We start from the raw sequence: 19,295 nt of genomic DNA on the forward strand, positions 1-19,295 counted from the left end.
TTTTATTTTCTTCACTTTTTAAAGCAGACCTGGTCAACACAATCTAGATTCATGAATGTGCTGTTTAATATTTATTTAGTGCTGTTAGTGCACCGTAAGTAAAATACATGTTTTATTGAATTCTCACAGTGCTCACCAAAAATTTTGCAAAGCTTTGTAGTATAATTTTTCCCTGTCGCCATGCTGTACAGCACAGATTTTTTTTTTTTTTGCCAACACTGTCAATATAAAAGAACTGCTTCCTCTAGTCTTTCTAATTCAGAGTTTGCAACATAGATGCAACGGTATACAAGCTTGATTGATTTGCCTTCACACCTCACTCATCACAATACTTAGCACCCCAGGCTAATCAAAAGACGTCTCCACATTCTATGCATTTAAACACAAATGGATGGTATTCAGAAACATCTTACAGTACCTATTGAGGAATATGCCAATCGCTGAATGCAACTATGGTCCTTAGGGCCCACTAATATGCATGTTTTAGGTGTTTCTCTGATAGTATAGACCTGACTTACACAAACGGCTGAGGAATAGCTTTTCTAACACTTCAGGGAAAAATAAAGAGGTAATGCGATCATTGAGGTTGCTGGAGCTGGGACCCATCTAAAATGCACAGGTTCTGTGAATTCTGGGAAGAAGACTTGGGGATGTGTGTTTTATGTGTCATAAGTGTAAATAAAGACTTTTTTTTTCCTACAGTTTTAAATATTTTTACATGCATGATAACCAATATTTAATACACAGTGCAGGAATGATGACTTTCCAATTGAGAATTGTGAGAAGACATTTAGAGATGGAGTGCGGTTTATTTTTTCTCAACATGGAACAAACAATTTTCAATTTTCAAGCACAAACTGCATCACAAAATTTTAAATAGCTAGAAGATCAAGTTACTTATTTAGATGTTTTCTTAAAATTTTTTTATTTTTCCTCTTTCTTTCCTCTTTTTCCTACCGTGTTTCAGGGCCCCCGTGGTTTTCAAGGAGATAGGGGACCAAAAGGGGAACAAGGGGAGCGAGGACCCATCGGACAAACAGGGCCTCCAGGAAGAGCCATTGTAGAACGAGGACCAGAGGGTCCCCAGGGGCCAGCTGGAGAGCCTGGTAAGCCTGGAATACCAGGTGTTCCGGGAAGAGCAGGGGAACTTGGAGAGGCTGGAAGACCAGGAGAGAAAGTGAGAAAGATAAATTGAACACTAAATGATTTATTTGGTCATTGACTGAGAATGCCTGTTGATATCAAATGTTTTGTTGCTGTTTTCTTTTTAAGGGAGATAGAGGGGACAAAGGTGACAAAGGCGAAGCTGTAAGTAGATTGTGTTAGACACATGTCAATAGCTTTTACCGTTTTCACTTTCAGTTTATAATTGCCTCCATTTATCAGGGTCTAATTGGATTACCAGGACCAGCTGGCCCTCCAGGTCAAAAGGTTAAGTCCTCCTAAGTTCTTTTTTTTTTTTTTTTACTTAGAAAGAGCTTTGTCAAGGTAGAACAAATATTGAGATAAAAGTTTTCATAATCCTTGCAGGGTGATTCGATTTTGCCTGGTGTTCCTGGACTTCGAGGCCCTCCGGGACTTAAGGGAGAGCCTGGTTCTTCAGGACCATTAGGACCCAAAGGAGAGAGGGTAAGAAAGATCAAAGTATGAAGTCCCATTACATTAACTTGGTAGATATTTTATGTATAATTATGCATTTTTATTATATTACAGGGTTATGTAGGACCTCGTGGTGAAAAAGGAGATAGAGGGGAGCCTGGAGAAAAAGGACGTGAAGGCTCAATGGTGAGGTATAGAAGGGTAGTGTAGCAAAAACACAGTCTGGGTGAGATGATGAATAGGTCTGGTTTTATTGAGAGCTAGGTGTAAAGATAATATGACAATGTTTTAAGTTAACCTTTAGGAAAGTAGCTATTTAATGAGGCTAAGCTCCCACTGATATTTTCCAAGAGCTTCTCTCTGTTCATTCGAGTTTGAGGTGAGTGGACCGCTTTAATGTTAGTGACAGAGGAAGGGGGTCATTAGATTTCATTCTTTTTTCTTTTTTTTACAGAAAAACTTTACAAGGAATTTCTTTTTATTATTCAAATTTGGTTGTTGCTAACCTTTTCTAGCAAATTGTTATTGTTTGGAACTGTGTTCATTAATGTTTTTGAATTGTTATTGTTTACTAAACTTTGGATTTAGTATTTTTTTTGTAGTTATCTTTTTTGTTAATATTTAGTTCACAACATCAAACAGCACATTGGATCAGAGAGATAACCTGAGAAAATTAAATGTATCTTTTAAGTTATGATTTTATTTATTAAGTGAAGAATATACTGAAACTGTCCTGTTCCTATTTAAAGTAATCTATACTGTTTGTTAAATTATTAAACAAACAAGATAATCAACAACAAAAAAAAGCATTTCTGATAACACGAAGTAGGTCAAAATATCTCATAAAACAACACATCATCCTGCAATGTTTGGAAATCTAAGGGCAGTTGAGAAACTCATTGACTCTGATCTTATGAAAAGGTTTAAAAGACATTTGTGAGGCTTTGGGATGGTGGTGAACAACAGTGGAAGCAATTATCTATAATGGTAGAAAACACAAAGCAAAAGTTAACCTTCTTAGGAGTTCTCCAAAATAAGCACAAAGGCTCATTTAAGATGGGAAGTCCACCTCTGAGTGACTTAAAAAAATCTTTGGATTTAAGTCTGATTGAGGACATGATGAACCTTAAAGAGGCTTAGAAGCATTACATTATGCCTGAGTTATTTCTACAAAAGTGTGTCCAAATGCCTGCTCAGCAATTGAAAATAGATATTTTCATTATTATAAGCTCTTTATTGTGACTGTTTGTGACTGGGATTGCTGGGTAATTATTTGGTTAAGGGGGAAATTACCTCTGATGATCACCAGATTGTGTTTGCCAACTATTTTTACTTGCTGAAAAAAAAATTACATTTTAAAGGGTTTAGATTTTTTTTTTATTTCAGTGCAAGGATGTCACTTTTGCTTTTAAATTTATAATCTGTACTCCTGCTGCTGAATTGAATTCAGCATTCACTCACGGAATAGGATAGTATAGGATGGGAAAAGTTACAAAATGCCAATAATCTATAAATAAAAGCAGCAGGTTGTAAATGACATTTGCTGTCATTTTGGTGAACTAATCTGAATTCCCTTAGTGCCTTAGCTTCAAAGATTTTAAATAAGCCGTGCTAAATTGCCTTGGGTGATAAATGTGTGTGCAATCAGCAGGAGTGTGAGGGTGATCTAGATTAGGTGCGCAATGTAGCATATGCAAAAGGAGTCCAGACCACCCTGTTTGAATAAGAACATGTAGCAGACGGACCATCATTATACACTAAAAACCATGTTTTGCATATCGAAAAAAATGCTTAAAGATGTGAAATATTGTTTTATGTTCTCACAACTGTATGTTAGCAAAAAAAAATTTTAAACTCTATAAAATATTGCAGTGAAAAATCACAGAAATAAACAGCTAAAATTGTGAATTTGCAAAATATGGTTTGTTATTCCAGGGCATCCCAGGAGAACCTGGAAAACCTGGACAGGAGGGGAAACCAGTAAGTCGAGGACTTAATGTGAAGTTGTGAAGATGACTTTCTATTACTCAATTTTGCATCTTCATTATTTAAAGCTTGTGGTTGTAGCTTGTAGAAATATATAATGGATTATCACTGATTTGGTAAGTTGCTTTATTTTCTTAAAGTCAGTGAATGTTATACGAACTTTCTTTTTAGAGTGTTTATAGCTAAATGTCACATAATTTCATCAAATTAACTCAATTTCAAAGAATATATTAAAGGTTGCTTCAAGGGAGCGTTGTTGTAGTTTCTATAGATGTTTTACATATGGGTTTTTTGAGGCCCAAATTCTCTGTTGTTATGACTGCTTGTTTTGATGTAATTATAAGGAGTGCCTAGGAGAGGTATTCTTCCTCTCAATTGTTAATTTTCTTCTTGACATGTTGGAGCAGGGCTCTACAGGGCCTCCTGGTCTTCGAGGCCAGCCAGTGAGTAACCCATAAAGCCAGTCTGTTTCTAGGCTTGACCTGCAGACTAAAACTACTGGGTTGGCTGCAAACTCAAAGCAAACGGAGCTCTGTTTTCCCCTCCCTGCGCCGAGGCTTCATTGATCCCATTGCAGCTGTGCACCTAACATTTAACTCTCTGTCTCTCCTGTCTCTGTTTATTCTATTTTCTCTTTCCTTGTTTCAATGCTTTCCTCCACCAATCTGTCTCCCCCACACCCCTCCTGCGATTCCCCTTTTCCTTTCTTTCCTCCTCTCCAGGGCTTGCCTGGGTTCCCAGGAGTTCTAGGCAGACCGGTAGGTTCTCTGCTACTGGCTGGCATGCTTTAAGCTCTGCAGTGTGGAGGGGGGAAATATGTTACAATGCCATTAGATACCGTATATGGACCACAGTCACCAAGATGAAATAGGGCTGCAGCTTACACAGCAAGGAGTCTGAACCGAGGCAACATATGGATGAACAACCTATCATCACAAAGCAAGCTCTTTAATGTAACTCCTGGGCAAACTTGACTGCTTTAATCTTATTTCATATGAATTTTAAAACATAATCTGGCAGCTGGGATAAGAGTCAGACCTTGATTAGTTCCTCTTCAAATGTCCCCAAAGGCACTTGTGTTGAACTCAGGAGGTAATGTTTGAAGTTCTAGGGAAACTGTTTATGACACAAATAAGTGAGAAGATGAAATGAGGCGGAATACTGTCCTGAAGATAAGCCCTCGTCAGGATCCCATGTATATCAGTGTGTGTGTCAATGATTGTGTGTGTTTGTCTGGGGATGGGGCTGCTTTAAAACGTACTTACTGTTGCATGTCGTGCTAAAGCTGTGCTTGCTGTCTGCGTTGTTATCCTTGCACAAACCTAATTTGTCTCTTGTTTACCTTCTACATGTTGTTTACCTATTTTATTTGTGTCTTTATATTTCTTTTTATATGTTGATGTCAAAATGTTTTTCATTTTATGACATTGGTAAGATCCAGTATTGTCCGTTTCGATGTAGAGTTCACAGTTTTGTCTCAACATTTGTGTGCATAAATATTACTTTATGAGTAGTGTTATCTTTTGGGAAAAGGCCAAACTGCTGAAAGTGAGAAGAAAAGGTCACAGTGATCTATTGAAGGGATGAAATTTATAAGCATAGCTGCTCTAAAACAGCTGCCTCTCTTCAAGATGCCGTCATGAAGCATTAATTTGGATATTTGCTTAGAAATTGTTTCAAGAGCCAAGAACCTTAATTATAAAAAAGACAGTAGTTAAGATTTAAAATGTACTAAATTTACCAAGTAGAATTTAGTCAATGGCATTAATGCCATATGATAGAAAAATGTTTTTGTCTTATTCCTGGAATTACTGTACGTTTTTTTTTTTTTTTTGGCGTTGACAAAAGCCTTGTGACAAATACAGTGCCTGTTGGGCGTAAGTACATATATTAAGTGGCGGTGGGGAGGCAAGCTATTTTCTGATATGATTGATTTTCTGAAAATCACCACAGGGCAAACATTTGGTTCGATGAACATTTTCTTCAAAATAGATGCAACTAAAACATTTGAAATCATGCTCTTCTTTTTTTAAGTTTGTAACATTTTCTAGAAACTAGTACTTTAGATTTCACGGCTTCCTGTCTAAGCATTCTGTAATTATTTGGATCCATATGCAGGGAAAGCAAAAGGCAAAGATGAGAAGTTAAGAATAACTAAATGATAAGATAAATGGCTGATTTAAAAGGGTTTGCATGAGAGAAACAGTAAAGTATGTGATATATCAGGCATAGCAACAGAAGGATCAACCACAGTACAATGAGAGAACTGAGGCTTATATTCTGAAACAGTGTATAAGAAATGGCAAGCAATAGCTAGCAGAATAGTTTTTCATATAATAATGGCAAATTATTGTGTCAGTGTTTTTTTCCGATTAGATGATTTTAACTAAGCATAGTTTTGATCAGAATCCGATTCTGTAACCGCCTATCTGATCTTGATGGAAGGACTTTGTGAACTGTGTATTTAAGTAGATCTGTAGTAGTAGAATTAGTGTCTGGGGCTTCATGGTAGGGTCATTGCTTTCTTATCCATATTTTCCATACTTAAATAAATAATAATTTCATGAAGGAGGAATTATGTTTAATGAGGCTCAGCAGCATCACTGAGCATTCTTAGAAGATTTTAGTGGTTGTGATATTTTTTCTTCTCATTTTTAGTAAGGTGGCCATTACAATTTCAAAAACGTCCAGATACTTCGTTAGCATGTGGTGTGTCCCTAACTGCACCTAATAGAGTTGCCTTATTGTTTTGTTTTTTATATATATATATACATTTTAACATTAAACTTTTTATTCCAGGGAAACCCAGGAGAGCCTGGCATGAGAGGACCAACTGTAAGTATAAACATGCAATAAAACAGGATGTGTTTTTATCAATAGTTGCTGGCCACACCTAACAGTTTGATATCTTGTTTCGTTTATTAGGGACCCATGGGCCCTACTGGTATGCCAGGTCCACCAGGTATAAAGGTAGATACACAGTATGCTTAGAATTTTTTCTGTGCATTTGAAACTTACAAGGTGTTTAAAATGCATGTCCTGCCGGCAGGGTAATCAAGGAGAAGCAGGCATTGGGATCCAGGTAAGACAACTGAAATTCTCTTTGATGATACGCTGTGGACAAAATAGTTGGTACGATACCACTCGTTTAATGAAAGCAAATCCCCAAATTGTCACAGAAATAACTTGAATCTTACAAAAGTAGTTTTTTAGGTTTATTTTTTTTATCACCATTCTGTTAAAGCATGTTTGGAAAGCAATATCTGGCTTTCCTTTGTTCATTTGTTCATAGAATTTTATTTATCATTGCTTTTGTCAGATTTAAGTAATTTTCTGGTCATTTTGGGGTTTTTCTTTCATTAAGCGGTACCAAGTGTGCAGATGTCATTTGTACCAGAGTCTTAACACTAAATCTGTAAAATAAATGTTCCTCATTTAAGTATCTTCTGCTTCCCTACAGGGTCCTCCCGGTGCTCAGGGGAGCACAGGTCGGCCTGGACCAGCAGGTCCCCCAGGAGCTGTTGTATGTGTTGCTAAAAATGAATCCAGTATCCCATCAATGAGAACCACCTTCATGTTTCCTCATTGAAAACTTCCTGCTGTATATCATAAGATGTGTTCCCCTAAAGCAATGTGTTTATTTCTCCCTACAGGGTCCGCAGGGGCCCCCAGGATTGACGGGGCAGGTGGTGGGTATTTAATTCTGTTTTGACTGCAGTGTGGTGCACAGTGGGGAAATGGGAAGTGGAAGAAATGTTTCGCCCCCGAGGCATTTCTCTTGTAGTAAGAATGGGAAGGTGATTAAAGTAGATGCCAAAACATTTGTAACAAGGTCTGATTGATAAATGGCTGCTACAGTGGCATTTTCTGCTCTTTTGCAGCTTAAAAACAAGTCTATAGAGAATGCCCTTATTACATGAGATCAATAGTTTCATCATTCTGCTTTTGAAATTGCTTTGATCAACCGTGCTGTTTGGTACATAAGATAAGCAAAATGAGTAGAACATGTGTGGGGATTTGGTAAACTAGGACTAAGATAAATAATAAAATGTGCTATTTGAACTGTGTATCTATTTATAAAATGATGGCATGCAGCATGACTTGGCCTCCTCCTCAGGGTGAGGCAGGGAAGCCTGGTGTCCCTGGAAGAGACGGAGTTCCGGGTAAAGAAGGACTACCTGGGTTACCTGGAAAGCAGGTAGTATACATATATGTTTGCATTTTTCATACTTCCATCTTGTGTAACAGTTGCATAGGTTGACATGCTACCTGAGGTAAATACTGCTCGAGCCTCACCTTTCTACATATGACAATCTAGCATGGAGGTGGCCAACTCTAGTCTTAAAAATATGCATGTTTTCAATGTTTTCTTGGTTTAGCACACATATGTCAAACTAATTGTTACCTATAGGGCTGATGCAGAACTTAAAGGTATAGTGGAGAATTCTCATGAATTTTTGAAAAGACCCGCCCTCCTCACCTAAAAAAAATCACATGCACAACCCTGTACCCGCTCCCGATAAGAAACACCTATGAAACTCGTGCGAGAGCAGGAAATGAAAATGGGAACAAGCATGTAGGCCTTAAGTAAACATATCATCAGAATGATTGACAGTTAGGAGGACCACTTATTTAGATGATACACCCAGAAAAAGGACATCCTGCACTATACCTTTAAAGTAACTCATTTTAGTTAGATCAAAGAAACATTTCATATCTGCACAGGCTCTGTAAGATTGCAGATGGCAGCCTCTAACATATGCAGCTTTATTTGAAGCTCAAACTGGTCCCTGCTAAATTTTCTTCTTTTTTATTGAATAATGTAGTCGTATGAGCCTCGTAACTCTAAGGTCGTATATTTACTACATATATGTATACTGCATATATACACCTGTGACAGAATCAATGCATTTGGCAATGAAATCTCACAGAAAAGACAGAATAATAACATTACAACTTATCACTTTATGCAGATATACAATGATTAGACAATGGGCCTAAATCAGTCAAAGATTATTTTATATAGCCTTATGTTGTTCTTACTTGGTTTTGGCAAGCCACCTTTGGTGTTAACATGAAATAATGTGTTCCCCAGGGTATTTCAGGACCTCCAGGGCTGCCTGGCATTAAGGGGGAGCAGGGAGACAGTGGTCCTCCTGGGAAGGTGAGAAACTTCTCTGTCTACCATTGTAAAAGAAAGTTATTTCTGTCACTTAACCTCAGTTTGTCCTGTTCTACTTTGGTCACAGCAAAGATTTACAGCATGTGGAGGTTGACTGTTATTTGTTACTTTTGAAAGCTTTTTCAAATTCAATTCAATTCAGTTTATTTATATAGTGCCAATTCACAACACATGTCATCTCAAGGCACTTTACAGTTCACCAGATCATACAGTCAAATTGATTCACAATTTTATATCTAAGGAAAACCAGTTGACTCGACTCATTGACTAGAAGGAAATCCCTCACACTAAGCATGCTTGTAGTAACAGTGCAGAGGAAAAACTCCCTTTTAATAGGAAAAAACCTCGAGCAGAACCAGACCCAGTTTGAAAGGCCATCTGCCGAGGCCGACTGGGGTTCAAGGAGACAGAAGCAGAGACACAAAAAGCAAATGTAAAAGGTGAGCTCCGAACCAACTCCCATGTCAGAGGATGAAGAGAGCAAATCTGACCTGTAATTATTTACTGAATTTGGAGTAATCAGTAAGTGAGACTGAAAGACTGTCATCCCTCCTCCTCCTCGCTCAGAACTTCTAGGTATGTGAAAATCTTCATAGTTTGGACCTTGAGGTCCAAAGTATGAAGATGATAATGTATGGGACTATTCCAATTTTGAACAAAGCCAATAGCATCTAAGATAACATTAAAGGCTGCTCTTAAGCTATCACCTTCAATTGTCATGATGGGTTCCTAAAGTTAGCCCATATGCAGAACACCACTCAGAGGCAGGGTAAAAGTTAACCCGTTTATTGGCAGAATGGAACCAGAGAGACAAACAAGGGGACTCTCAGCAGGGGAGTATCCAACAGTCTCGGGAAATCAGAGAGACTAAACAAATGGGGATTCTCAACAGGGGAAAATCCAGCAGTCTGGAGAAATTCAGAGAGACTAAACTAGTGGGGATTTTCAGCAGGGGAAAATCCAGCGATCTGGTTAACCGGAACCAGAAACTCTAGAGGGGAGGTAACAGTGATGAGTTCAGGGTCCGTAGGGAATATGATCAAGGCAAATGAATGGTTCAGTAATGACTCACATAAAGGTGTTCTTGGTTGATCCTTGGGTCCAGCTTGTGGGGGTGTTGTCCAGAGATGATTTTACTTGTTGGAGGGCGGATAGGGAGACTTGAGTTGGGTGCAGAGGAGCACAGGAGCAGACTGCCACAGGATTTTCCAGAGGTGAATGGCTCAGATGAAGGTTTCCCCTTGCTCAGTGTGAGACGAATGTTTTCCTTCCAAGGGAGGAGAAGGACCATGCTTATCCAGTGGATCAGGAGGGTTTCCTACCGTAGAACACAAAGGAGACAAATGCAAAAACTTAGGCTCAGAGAGACAAAGGCAAAGAGTTCGACTCAGCTAATCTCATGAGGGTAGAGTACCCAATACTGGCTAACACTCTGGCATCGAGGTGGTGACAGTCTGCTGCTCAAATACTCCTCTGGTGATGACCCAATGAGCCGCAGGTATGGGAGGAAAACCAAAAGCCGCCCTCAGGACCAAAAAGGGGAAGGGGTACCATCTAGTGGTGGAAGGAGAAACTAAAGGAAAACACAAAAACAATCCCCACAAACAGAAACCCTAACATCAATGTCAGCATGGATGTTAAAATCCCCCACTATGATAATATAAAAACTGTGTGAATCTCTGCAACTCCAGTTCTGTGTCTCATGACATCAAGTTGGTATCTTGTTACCAGTGCATAGCCAGTAACAGCTAAATGTTCCCATGACATGTTTCTGTCTGCACAGTATCCTGCAAACATGCAAATAAAGTATGTCCCTTCGGTAAGCCTGGTGCTCTGATGGCTGTGGGCAGAACAACAATGCACAAACTAATTATTATCCCCCAAGTATTTCAGGGAATATATATTTTTGATATATGGACAGCAACTCAAACATACAATGTATCCAATATCTTTATTTTTAAAAAGGAAAGAATTGATTGTGCTAAATGTATCCAAATGTGGACCAAAAATAGGTCTCATTCTTAGCTTTAATGCACAGGTTATTGAGGGGTATGTATGTCAAGCCTTTACTTCAAAATCCTGATTGATATTAAGGGGGAATCATGGATAGTACTGACACACCGCTTGCATGCATCATGCACTTCAGACACCCAGTGTCTTAAGTGGTACCAAAATAAATTAGGCTCATGAAAAAATTACTATGATTATAGTATTCATAATAAAATATTTAAAACAGATTTTTTTTTTGTTTTGTATTTTTTATATCTAAAAAGAAGCTTTAAATGTTTCTAAGAAAGAGATGGACTCTCCAGGCTCTCTGACTACCTCTCCTACTTGGTGTGCTCGGAACAGCTGTGCACACCTCTCAACATTCTACGAGAGGCAGAGGGGAAAGGAACAGAGCAAACCTTGGTGTTTTAACTGTTGCAGAAAAAATGCAGTAAAGTATTATTTGGCATGCAGTTCTTTACCTCTGAGGCAACATTAAACAAATTTGAACAAGTAAAAAACATGAAACATGATAAAGACAGATGCAAGAAAGAAATGCAAATTTATGGCGAATTCTTACATAAAGCGCATTATGTTGTACAGGAAAGACTATCCTGAAATGCAAGTCCGTTATCTGCGTTTAAGTCACCAAATTATTTAACAGAAACCTAATTTTATTTGGCTGTATTTTACATAGAGCAAATCAGGTTTTTATTCTGACCCTGGCTCCAGAGGTTTGCTGCAGAATAAAATCTCTCCAGAGTTATTGGAAGATTCATCTAAATACAGGATAATCGTGAAAGAAAAGAAGCTGCAAAGCATACAGCACTGGAATAATTAAAACCAAAGCATATTTTGAGTTAGTATGGTTCATAAAGGCCCAGCCCTAATTTCAACAGACATTTGTTAACCAGACTTGAAAATGGATGTATATAGATACTCTAAATCCAATCTGACTAAGCCTAGACTTAATGCAAACTGAACCAACAATTCATTATTTTTATGAATAAAATAAAATTCAAACGACTTATCCCTCTGCTTAGACTTGACAATTATACTTTAGCACATATCATCCCAATAACATACACTGAGGTTTATCATTTATGATAAAGGGACACAATGTCAAGAGGTTTTTATGGGTATAAAAACATGTATACACTTTATTTGCAATTTATATTTAATAGTCAATATAGCTACTTTACAGACTATGTTAGCTAACAGTTTTCAAGGACACAGTACTCTTACTGCAACAGCTTTGTTTTATAGAACACATTAACATGGGTTTATAATGTTATAGACAATAATTGGATTTTTGAGTTATGCTGCGTTGTTCAAAGAAAAGCATAATTGACTCAGTCATCATTACAGCAACATTCTGGTGCTGAAAAAGAATACTGACCATCAATGTATAAATAATTTCTCCTACACGGTCGATGTCCTTGACTGGATAAAAAAAAAGAACTATAATTCTGCCAAAAGCTCTAAAAGTTTGTCTTTGCTGCACTTTTACAAATAGCCTACCTATTTAACTGGACTCCATCACAACATGACAGTTCTATCATGAGCCCAAAACAACTCGTACCTCTTATTTTCTAGTGTCAGCCAGGCCCCAAATCAGAACCATCCTGCTAATGACACTAGTCGTATATGATGGTGTCTGTCTACAGTCCGTGCTTTGATGACTGCAAGCATTTTGTAAACAGACCAAGCTTTACTTGACAATTATGTGCCAGTTCTGCCAATCTTAATAGAGACAAATTGGACTTGTTGAGTCTAAAAGAAAGAGAGAATGCATTGTCATTACATTATCATAAGCAGTGTGCTTTCTTCTTTTACCTCTGCTGGACTTTATGGTGGGAGTCACACCATTTAATAGTGCTGCCAATATTCTTCATGGCTCCTTATAAGCACTGGTTTAACTGCTGGTACCTGTCATGTCTTTTAACACAGATGCAGCAGATTATGCAGATTAAAACATCTTAGCCCCCAGTGTTGATATTTGCAAAGTAGAGCACTGTTTATTTTGCTGCAAGAAAGAGTTAAATTTAATTAAATCGTTCCAGAGCTGAGAAATTCAGGTGTATCAGAAAAAAAAAAAAAAAAACATACAGGCAATCTAGGTCTATGGGTACACAAGACCATAACATGTGGACATTTTTGAAACGGGTTAAAAATAGACTGCAGAGAAAAGACGGAAAAATTTAGAAAAGAAAAAATGTTGTACAGTTGTCAATAAGTATCCCATCTAAAATAGCATTTATGCAAGGAATCTCAAATTTTAAAGATTATAAGAAAAAAATCAACCCTTGGTAAGATTAAAACGGTACATGTACATCAGAACTACAAATAACTCTATGCACATTTATTCCCCATATATATACTTATTATACAGCTTTGATTAATGGCTTAAAAATATTTGAAACTGAAAAACAAATCTTTTGACTAAACTGGTGAAACTCAACTATGTTAACCAAGTTAATAGGTACACGTGGGGAAATGAATGAATGAATTAATTAAGTGGCTGAAAACTACTATCAATACCCTTACCCAAACTATGCTTGACATACAAATAGGTTAAGAAAGCAGAGGAGTCTCCTGCGTGCAGGAGAGTTTAGTCTAGGCTAGATGGGTCTGTGATCATATGGCCTTTGTCCTTTTAGATAAAATGGAATAGAATATAATTCAACTTTATTGTCATTACACTGTCACAAGTACAAAGAAAACACATGCAGTTCGTATCTATCCAGAAGTGCTATACAGTATATAAATATGTTTTTAGATGTGCATGACAGAGTATATATATATATATATTATGTATACTGCTTATATATATATATATATATAGGGGGAGTCAGGACAACAGGTCAGTAGGGAAATATAACCCAACACNTATATATATATATATATATATATATATATATAAACAGAGAGTAATTGTAAAAGGCTATAAAATGAACATATGAAAACCAAAAAACAGATTTTACAAGAAAGTTAGGATATGGATTATATGTATATATTAGTGGGGTTATTATACAGGATAAATAATGACAGATAATAGCAGATAAAATATTTGCAGATTATATACAGCTATAGTTGAGAAGTACATGTAAGTGGTGTTGGAGGCTCCATGGTTCCAGTCTCTGCTATCTCCAAATCATTCCTGTAAACTCATAGAAAAAAAAGTTGCAGAAAATCTGTTTAGCAGAATTTAAAACTGCTTTAGATACTCCGAGCTGCCTTTAAACATCAGAGCTAACAGTGTTAAAAGTTGTTGTTAGGCAACAAAAAAAAAAAAAAGAAATGTCTATTAGCTCCTCCTACACATATTTTTGGTTCCCTGATTTCAGAGTTAATTCAAATGGGCAAATATGGTCTTGTCTTTACAAGTAACTCATGACATCTTTATCGGCTGGATGAAAGTGGCGCGCTATCAGATTCCTTAACACTGAAGAAATTTTTTTTTTTTTTTTCATTTTATTTCTTTTTGTACAATGTTGCCTGTTGTTTGTAGGGTGCTAAGCCAATAGTGGCTAACTATTGCACAATGTGATTTTAAAATACTAGAATTTCCACAAAACATAATACTTTGGTTTCTCTTATTTCATAATGTTAACTATAGACAAAATGATGATCACTTACTAATTACCTATAATACCAGTTTTGTTTTGTTTTTTCTTAATCCGTGCTGCTGACATACTTGCCTTTGTTATTTACTGTATTGTTTATGTTCAGATCCCAACTTTATATTACTTATTGCAGTAAAAATGAAATTTCTTCTCAGCTCTATTATATTTATAGTTCTATTTATGTACTTTTTGAATCATCCACAGTATTTATTTGAACCTAACCTACATATAGATCTCGCTGTACCGGTAGCCAAGCAACAACATTTCGTTGTCAATTTCACTATGTGGCTTTGTACAATGATAATAAAGGAAATCTAAATCTACTTCAGTAAACTCTTTTAACAAATATTTTCTCACACTTACTTTAAAAACATCAGAGTCGTGGAGTTTAACCTGAGTAATTTTTTTGGGTACTCTACTCACTTATGGTTATGACCAATAAATATGGTCACTTTTTATTCAAAACATTTATAATGTCTGCATAAGCCACTGTTGTTACTTTCCCCCATTCAGTCACTGTCCTGCCGTTCATAATATTGACATGAATTGTGGTGACATGTGTCTTGACAAGCTCCCCAACCGTTAACAAGCTCAGGTTCAGCACCTTGGACAGAGCCATGGTGATGCTGTCAGTCCAAGCTTGATAAATGACCAGGCAGCTCCGATGCATCTGCTCCTAGTCTCCCTGCAGTTTTTATTCTCTCTCAGAAAAGAAATCTAGTAAACCAATATGATTTAGTTTTAAGCTGTTAATTCTAACCAAGGTTCATCATTTTTTTTTTATAAAAACCCGATTTATCCACCTTAAATAAATAACCCTCTTAATAGGTGGTTGTAAGACAGGTTTTAATTTTTATCAGCCCCAACCTAAAACAAGAAACATTGTAGAGCTTTGGCATCAAAAAAACTTTAAAAAACTACAAACGGTGTCTGGCTCGGTAAGAACATCACTTGCTGGCACAGAATGTGACTGTGCAACCCTAACCCGACATCTTATCCGTGAGCATTTCAGACTGGAAGAGCATGAGAAATTGAGAGTAAGGATGTGCCAGACCCTAAGGCTTGTTAAGCATGCATGGTAATTTATTCACTGCAGAAAAGCTTTAATCTAAAATAGTAAGGCATCCTTACACTTACATTAGACACATATATACCGATAGACATATGTGAGTTGAAAACCACCTAGCAGATTAAACATTTTCTTTACCAAACACATAGCTTGTTACTGGAAATAATATTAATGTCTGTCACAACCTAGCCAGACTGATAATAAAGATGACTGCCATTCTTGGCAGTATAGAATTGGAGCTCATCAAAGAGAAGTGATCAAAACACCAGAAGAAAAATGCAAAAGGAAGATCAGCAGCTGTCTAGGGTTTATTGATGTAATGCCAAAACATATTTCCCCCTGATTTTAAAGAAAGGTTAGAATCAGTTTTGAATGCAGTTTATAATCAAATGAGAGTTATGTGTCTCATTTTTAGAAATCAATTTGATGGTTGAATAAAAAATGTTTGTCAATTTATGCTTGACACTTTTTATATTTATTATGGGCTAAGATATAGGTAGTTTTACTGTTTGAGGTTATTTTTTTTACATCAATTATCAATGTGTTCATCATAACTAATCTCTCAAATTTATAGCATGGTAAAGTAACTGGAGTGTGTCATTTTTATTCTATGTGACTGCAGTTCTGAGAATACATTTATTGACCTTCCTTGGAAATACCAAAGCTTTTAATATTTTAATATTTAAGAGCTGAAGCGAGTATTGACTAGGGTGTTGAGGCGCTTTAGGATAAGGCTTTTAGTTATGCATTTATGTATCTTATCAATAACAGATATTCTGTGCAGAAATTCTGTGAAAGCATTTTTGTTTTTGCCCTTTTGCAGGCTGTGAATGGAGCTCCTGGTCCTAAAGGAGACAGAGTGAGTCAGTGATTGCATCAACATGAAACTAAAAAAATACAGTGTTATAAGCTGTGTTTTTTTCTTCAATAATAACTGAGAACAGTAGCTCATTGCAGCTGACAGTATTTATTTGATCCTGTCTCATGCAGGGTCCACCAGGTGTAACGCTGCCAGGTACGGTTGGAGAGCGAGGTCTAGCTGGGGAAAAGGTGAGGATGACTAAAGATCAGTCTCAGTGATAAAACACAAAAAGGTTTCTCCATTTTAAACTTCTGTCTTTTAGGGTACCAAGGGAGAAAAAGGTCCTGCTGGCATCAAAGGAGCCACGGTAGGTATAGTGAAAGAGCACAGCCCTATTTTTGCCTTCATAACCTTTTTTACAAAGTGCCATCTTTCACTATATTAGGGAATGGCTGGTGAACCAGGAGAACCTGGAGAGGATGTAAGTAATCAGCCTCTGCTGCTTGTTTGTGACCTGAATTTAGTCTTTTAGTTTATCTTGGTGTTTTTTTTTTATAATAGCTTATAAAAATGCATAAACAACTCATTAATCATTGACTTTTTCCTTGATATAAAAATTATTTTTAAAAATAAAGCCTAGTTAGAATTGTTGCTGCAGCATAGCTTAGAAGCAAACAGTTTGGAAGCTGGAAGTAAAATTACTTTATTATAGTCATTATTAGATCTTGCTCCGGTAACAGAAGCCAACTGCAAATCGCTCACTTTTTCGGTGTGTGTAATTCATAATACTGGACCTTACAAAAGTAATCATACTTCTTGAAATCTTCCCATATTCTATGTTTTTCTAACACAGACTAATATTTCCACAGGTTTGAGAATATGAGTATGTTGAAAAATATAAGGCATGCATTATACAAGAACACAGCCAACACACAAATTGGTCAATTGTTAGGACCATAGCCTGGTTTCATTTTACATATTCAATCCCTCAGAAATTGTCTTTAAATTTCATGTTTAAAATTTTTTAGGAAATAGACCCATTAAATTAATTCAGTGCCATTTTCCTACCATTTTTTTTTTTTTCTTGTTTAATTCTGTTGCAAAATATATTTCAATTTTGTTGAATCGCATGTTAATCATTGTTTTTTTCTTAGCTTCATACTTGGTACTTAGCCAGAAAACATTTTTAAAAAATCTACTTTGTTTTCTTGTTCTTTTATTATAAACAAAAACATAATCACATCTAGATAATTATATTACAACTCATACGGCCAATCACACACCAGAATGGGGCAGATTATTATACAATGATTTTAGATGTGTAATCCTCTCAATTAATTATTAAATCATTAAATTAATACAAAACTTGTTATATTGCATAACTTAACTTTTTGCTGTATTTAAAGTTTGGAGTAAAGGAAAGATATCCAAATTCTTTGGTATTAAGATCTTAAAAAGTAAGTGCATAGATTTTTGCATATTAAATAGTTACTAACTCAGTTCCGTTTTTCAAGAAGTAACTAAAACTATGGAAGAAACGTTCCCAACACCGCCTTAACCACAGGTAAAAAGTTACACTAGCAGCAACACTTACCAATGACAGGATGTGATGACTAAGTGATTTTAGGTGGTTTATGAGAGATGGGCAAGATAAAGGCAAGGCAAGTTAATATTAGGACCCATCCACAAACAAAGTAAATTAAGGAAGAGGAACAAAATCACACTATGTTGGCTCTTCTGGTCTGAACAAAGAGTCCAAATTAAAACACCAATCTACTTTCAAACTCCAGGTTGTCCGACAAGTTTTAACTAAGGCACAATAGGATATAACATAAATCATTCAGGTAATTACACCTATTGGTTAAAATCGGCATTGTATGGATTTTAGTGTTGTTTTTTTCCTAAATATTTGCATTGTTTAATTTTATATTTGTTGTTCTTCTAGTCCTATTTAAATTATACTAAAGCTTTCTCGTCTTACAAAAACGTATATATGATTTACAGGGAGCACCGGGACCACCAGGGCCTAAAGGAGATAAGGTTAATCTTTATTTTATAATTTTATCTGGATTCAAAATACTCACAATAAAAGTAATGACAAAATGTGTTTTACAGGGAGAGAGGGGTGTTGGACAGACAGGTCCGTCTGGTCGTATTGGGCCTCCAGGTTTGAAGGTAAACAGCAGCATTTGTTATTGCAATGGGAGATCCATGATTCTATCTCTAGGGTCAGAAAGTCAGATGGCTTATCAGTTTTGCCTTAGGACACAAAATCCCTCCTTCCTTTCAGGGAGATCCAGGGCTTCCTGGTCCAGCTGGCCCTCCAGGCCCCCAGGGGAAGGCTGGAGATCCTGGATTGCCTGGTGTGCGAGGGGAAAGTGGACAACCAGGACCTCCTGGACCCCCGGGAGAGAGGGTTAGTGAAGCTGTTGAAATAAAAAAATAATTTTTTTAATCAGTGCCATCTCTTAAAGAGAAAAAAATAAATAAAAAAATGTATGCCTTTATTTTTTAGGGCCTCCAGGGGTTTGCTGGCCGCCCGGGAAACACTGGGCCTCCTGGACCTCCTGGGCCTGCGGGACAGGCAGTGAGTTCATTTTCTGACGTACAACCCTTTATGAAGAGCACTAGTGGCTGGTTTTAGTACTGCAGCAAAGCTATCTGCTTCATGAATTTAGAAGAGTTTAAAGGTCCTATTGAGACAGATTTAGTAAAACTAAGTACACATAGCCTGTGTGTAAAATCTAAACTTGTTATTACTAAAAGTTTGTTGTTTTGAGTTGAGCATTTTAACCTTTTCTTTGGAGGCAAAAACAGGCTATGAAAAAAAAAAAGCAGGCCACAGACTATTTTTATAATATTTGACTCAACTGAGAATACAATAACCCTTCTCTTTTGTTGTACTATAATCTTTTTTGCTCATACGAGTAAAAAAAAATTCTGGTTCGAGCTGCACAATGCATGGAGGAGTGGATCAGGGATAATGCAGGCCTTTTTTCTGCTTCAGTTTAGTCTCTACAGAATTAATAAATGTGTATGAGA

General features: G+C 36.7%; 1 protein-coding gene across 1 annotated transcript in view; it reads left to right on the forward strand.

The window, feature by feature from the left end:
• The window catches only part of col7a1 (collagen, type VII, alpha 1), a 102,045-nt gene that overhangs the window by 57,440 nt on the left and 25,310 nt on the right, over positions 1–19,295 (forward strand). The window contains exons 74-95 of the mRNA XM_015389397.1: positions 968–1,177; positions 1,273–1,308; positions 1,387–1,431; positions 1,531–1,629; positions 1,714–1,785; positions 3,535–3,579; positions 4,308–4,343; positions 6,385–6,420; positions 6,511–6,555; positions 6,635–6,667; positions 7,046–7,108; positions 7,239–7,274; positions 7,703–7,783; positions 8,681–8,749; positions 16,275–16,310; positions 16,442–16,501; positions 16,576–16,620; positions 16,699–16,734; positions 18,258–18,293; positions 18,369–18,428; positions 18,544–18,669; positions 18,769–18,840. Coding sequence (XP_015244883.1) covers positions 968–1,177; positions 1,273–1,308; positions 1,387–1,431; positions 1,531–1,629; positions 1,714–1,785; positions 3,535–3,579; positions 4,308–4,343; positions 6,385–6,420; positions 6,511–6,555; positions 6,635–6,667; positions 7,046–7,108; positions 7,239–7,274; positions 7,703–7,783; positions 8,681–8,749; positions 16,275–16,310; positions 16,442–16,501; positions 16,576–16,620; positions 16,699–16,734; positions 18,258–18,293; positions 18,369–18,428; positions 18,544–18,669; positions 18,769–18,840 — 1,377 coding nt within the window. The remainder of the gene's footprint in view (positions 1–967; positions 1,178–1,272; positions 1,309–1,386; positions 1,432–1,530; positions 1,630–1,713; positions 1,786–3,534; positions 3,580–4,307; positions 4,344–6,384; positions 6,421–6,510; positions 6,556–6,634; positions 6,668–7,045; positions 7,109–7,238; positions 7,275–7,702; positions 7,784–8,680; positions 8,750–16,274; positions 16,311–16,441; positions 16,502–16,575; positions 16,621–16,698; positions 16,735–18,257; positions 18,294–18,368; positions 18,429–18,543; positions 18,670–18,768; positions 18,841–19,295) is intronic.

This window comes from Cyprinodon variegatus, unplaced genomic scaffold, assembly GCF_000732505.1.
Source record: "Cyprinodon variegatus isolate N-32 unplaced genomic scaffold, C_variegatus-1.0 Scaffold457, whole genome shotgun sequence".
In the NCBI taxonomy this organism is placed as follows: Eukaryota; Metazoa; Chordata; class Actinopteri; order Cyprinodontiformes; family Cyprinodontidae; genus Cyprinodon; species Cyprinodon variegatus.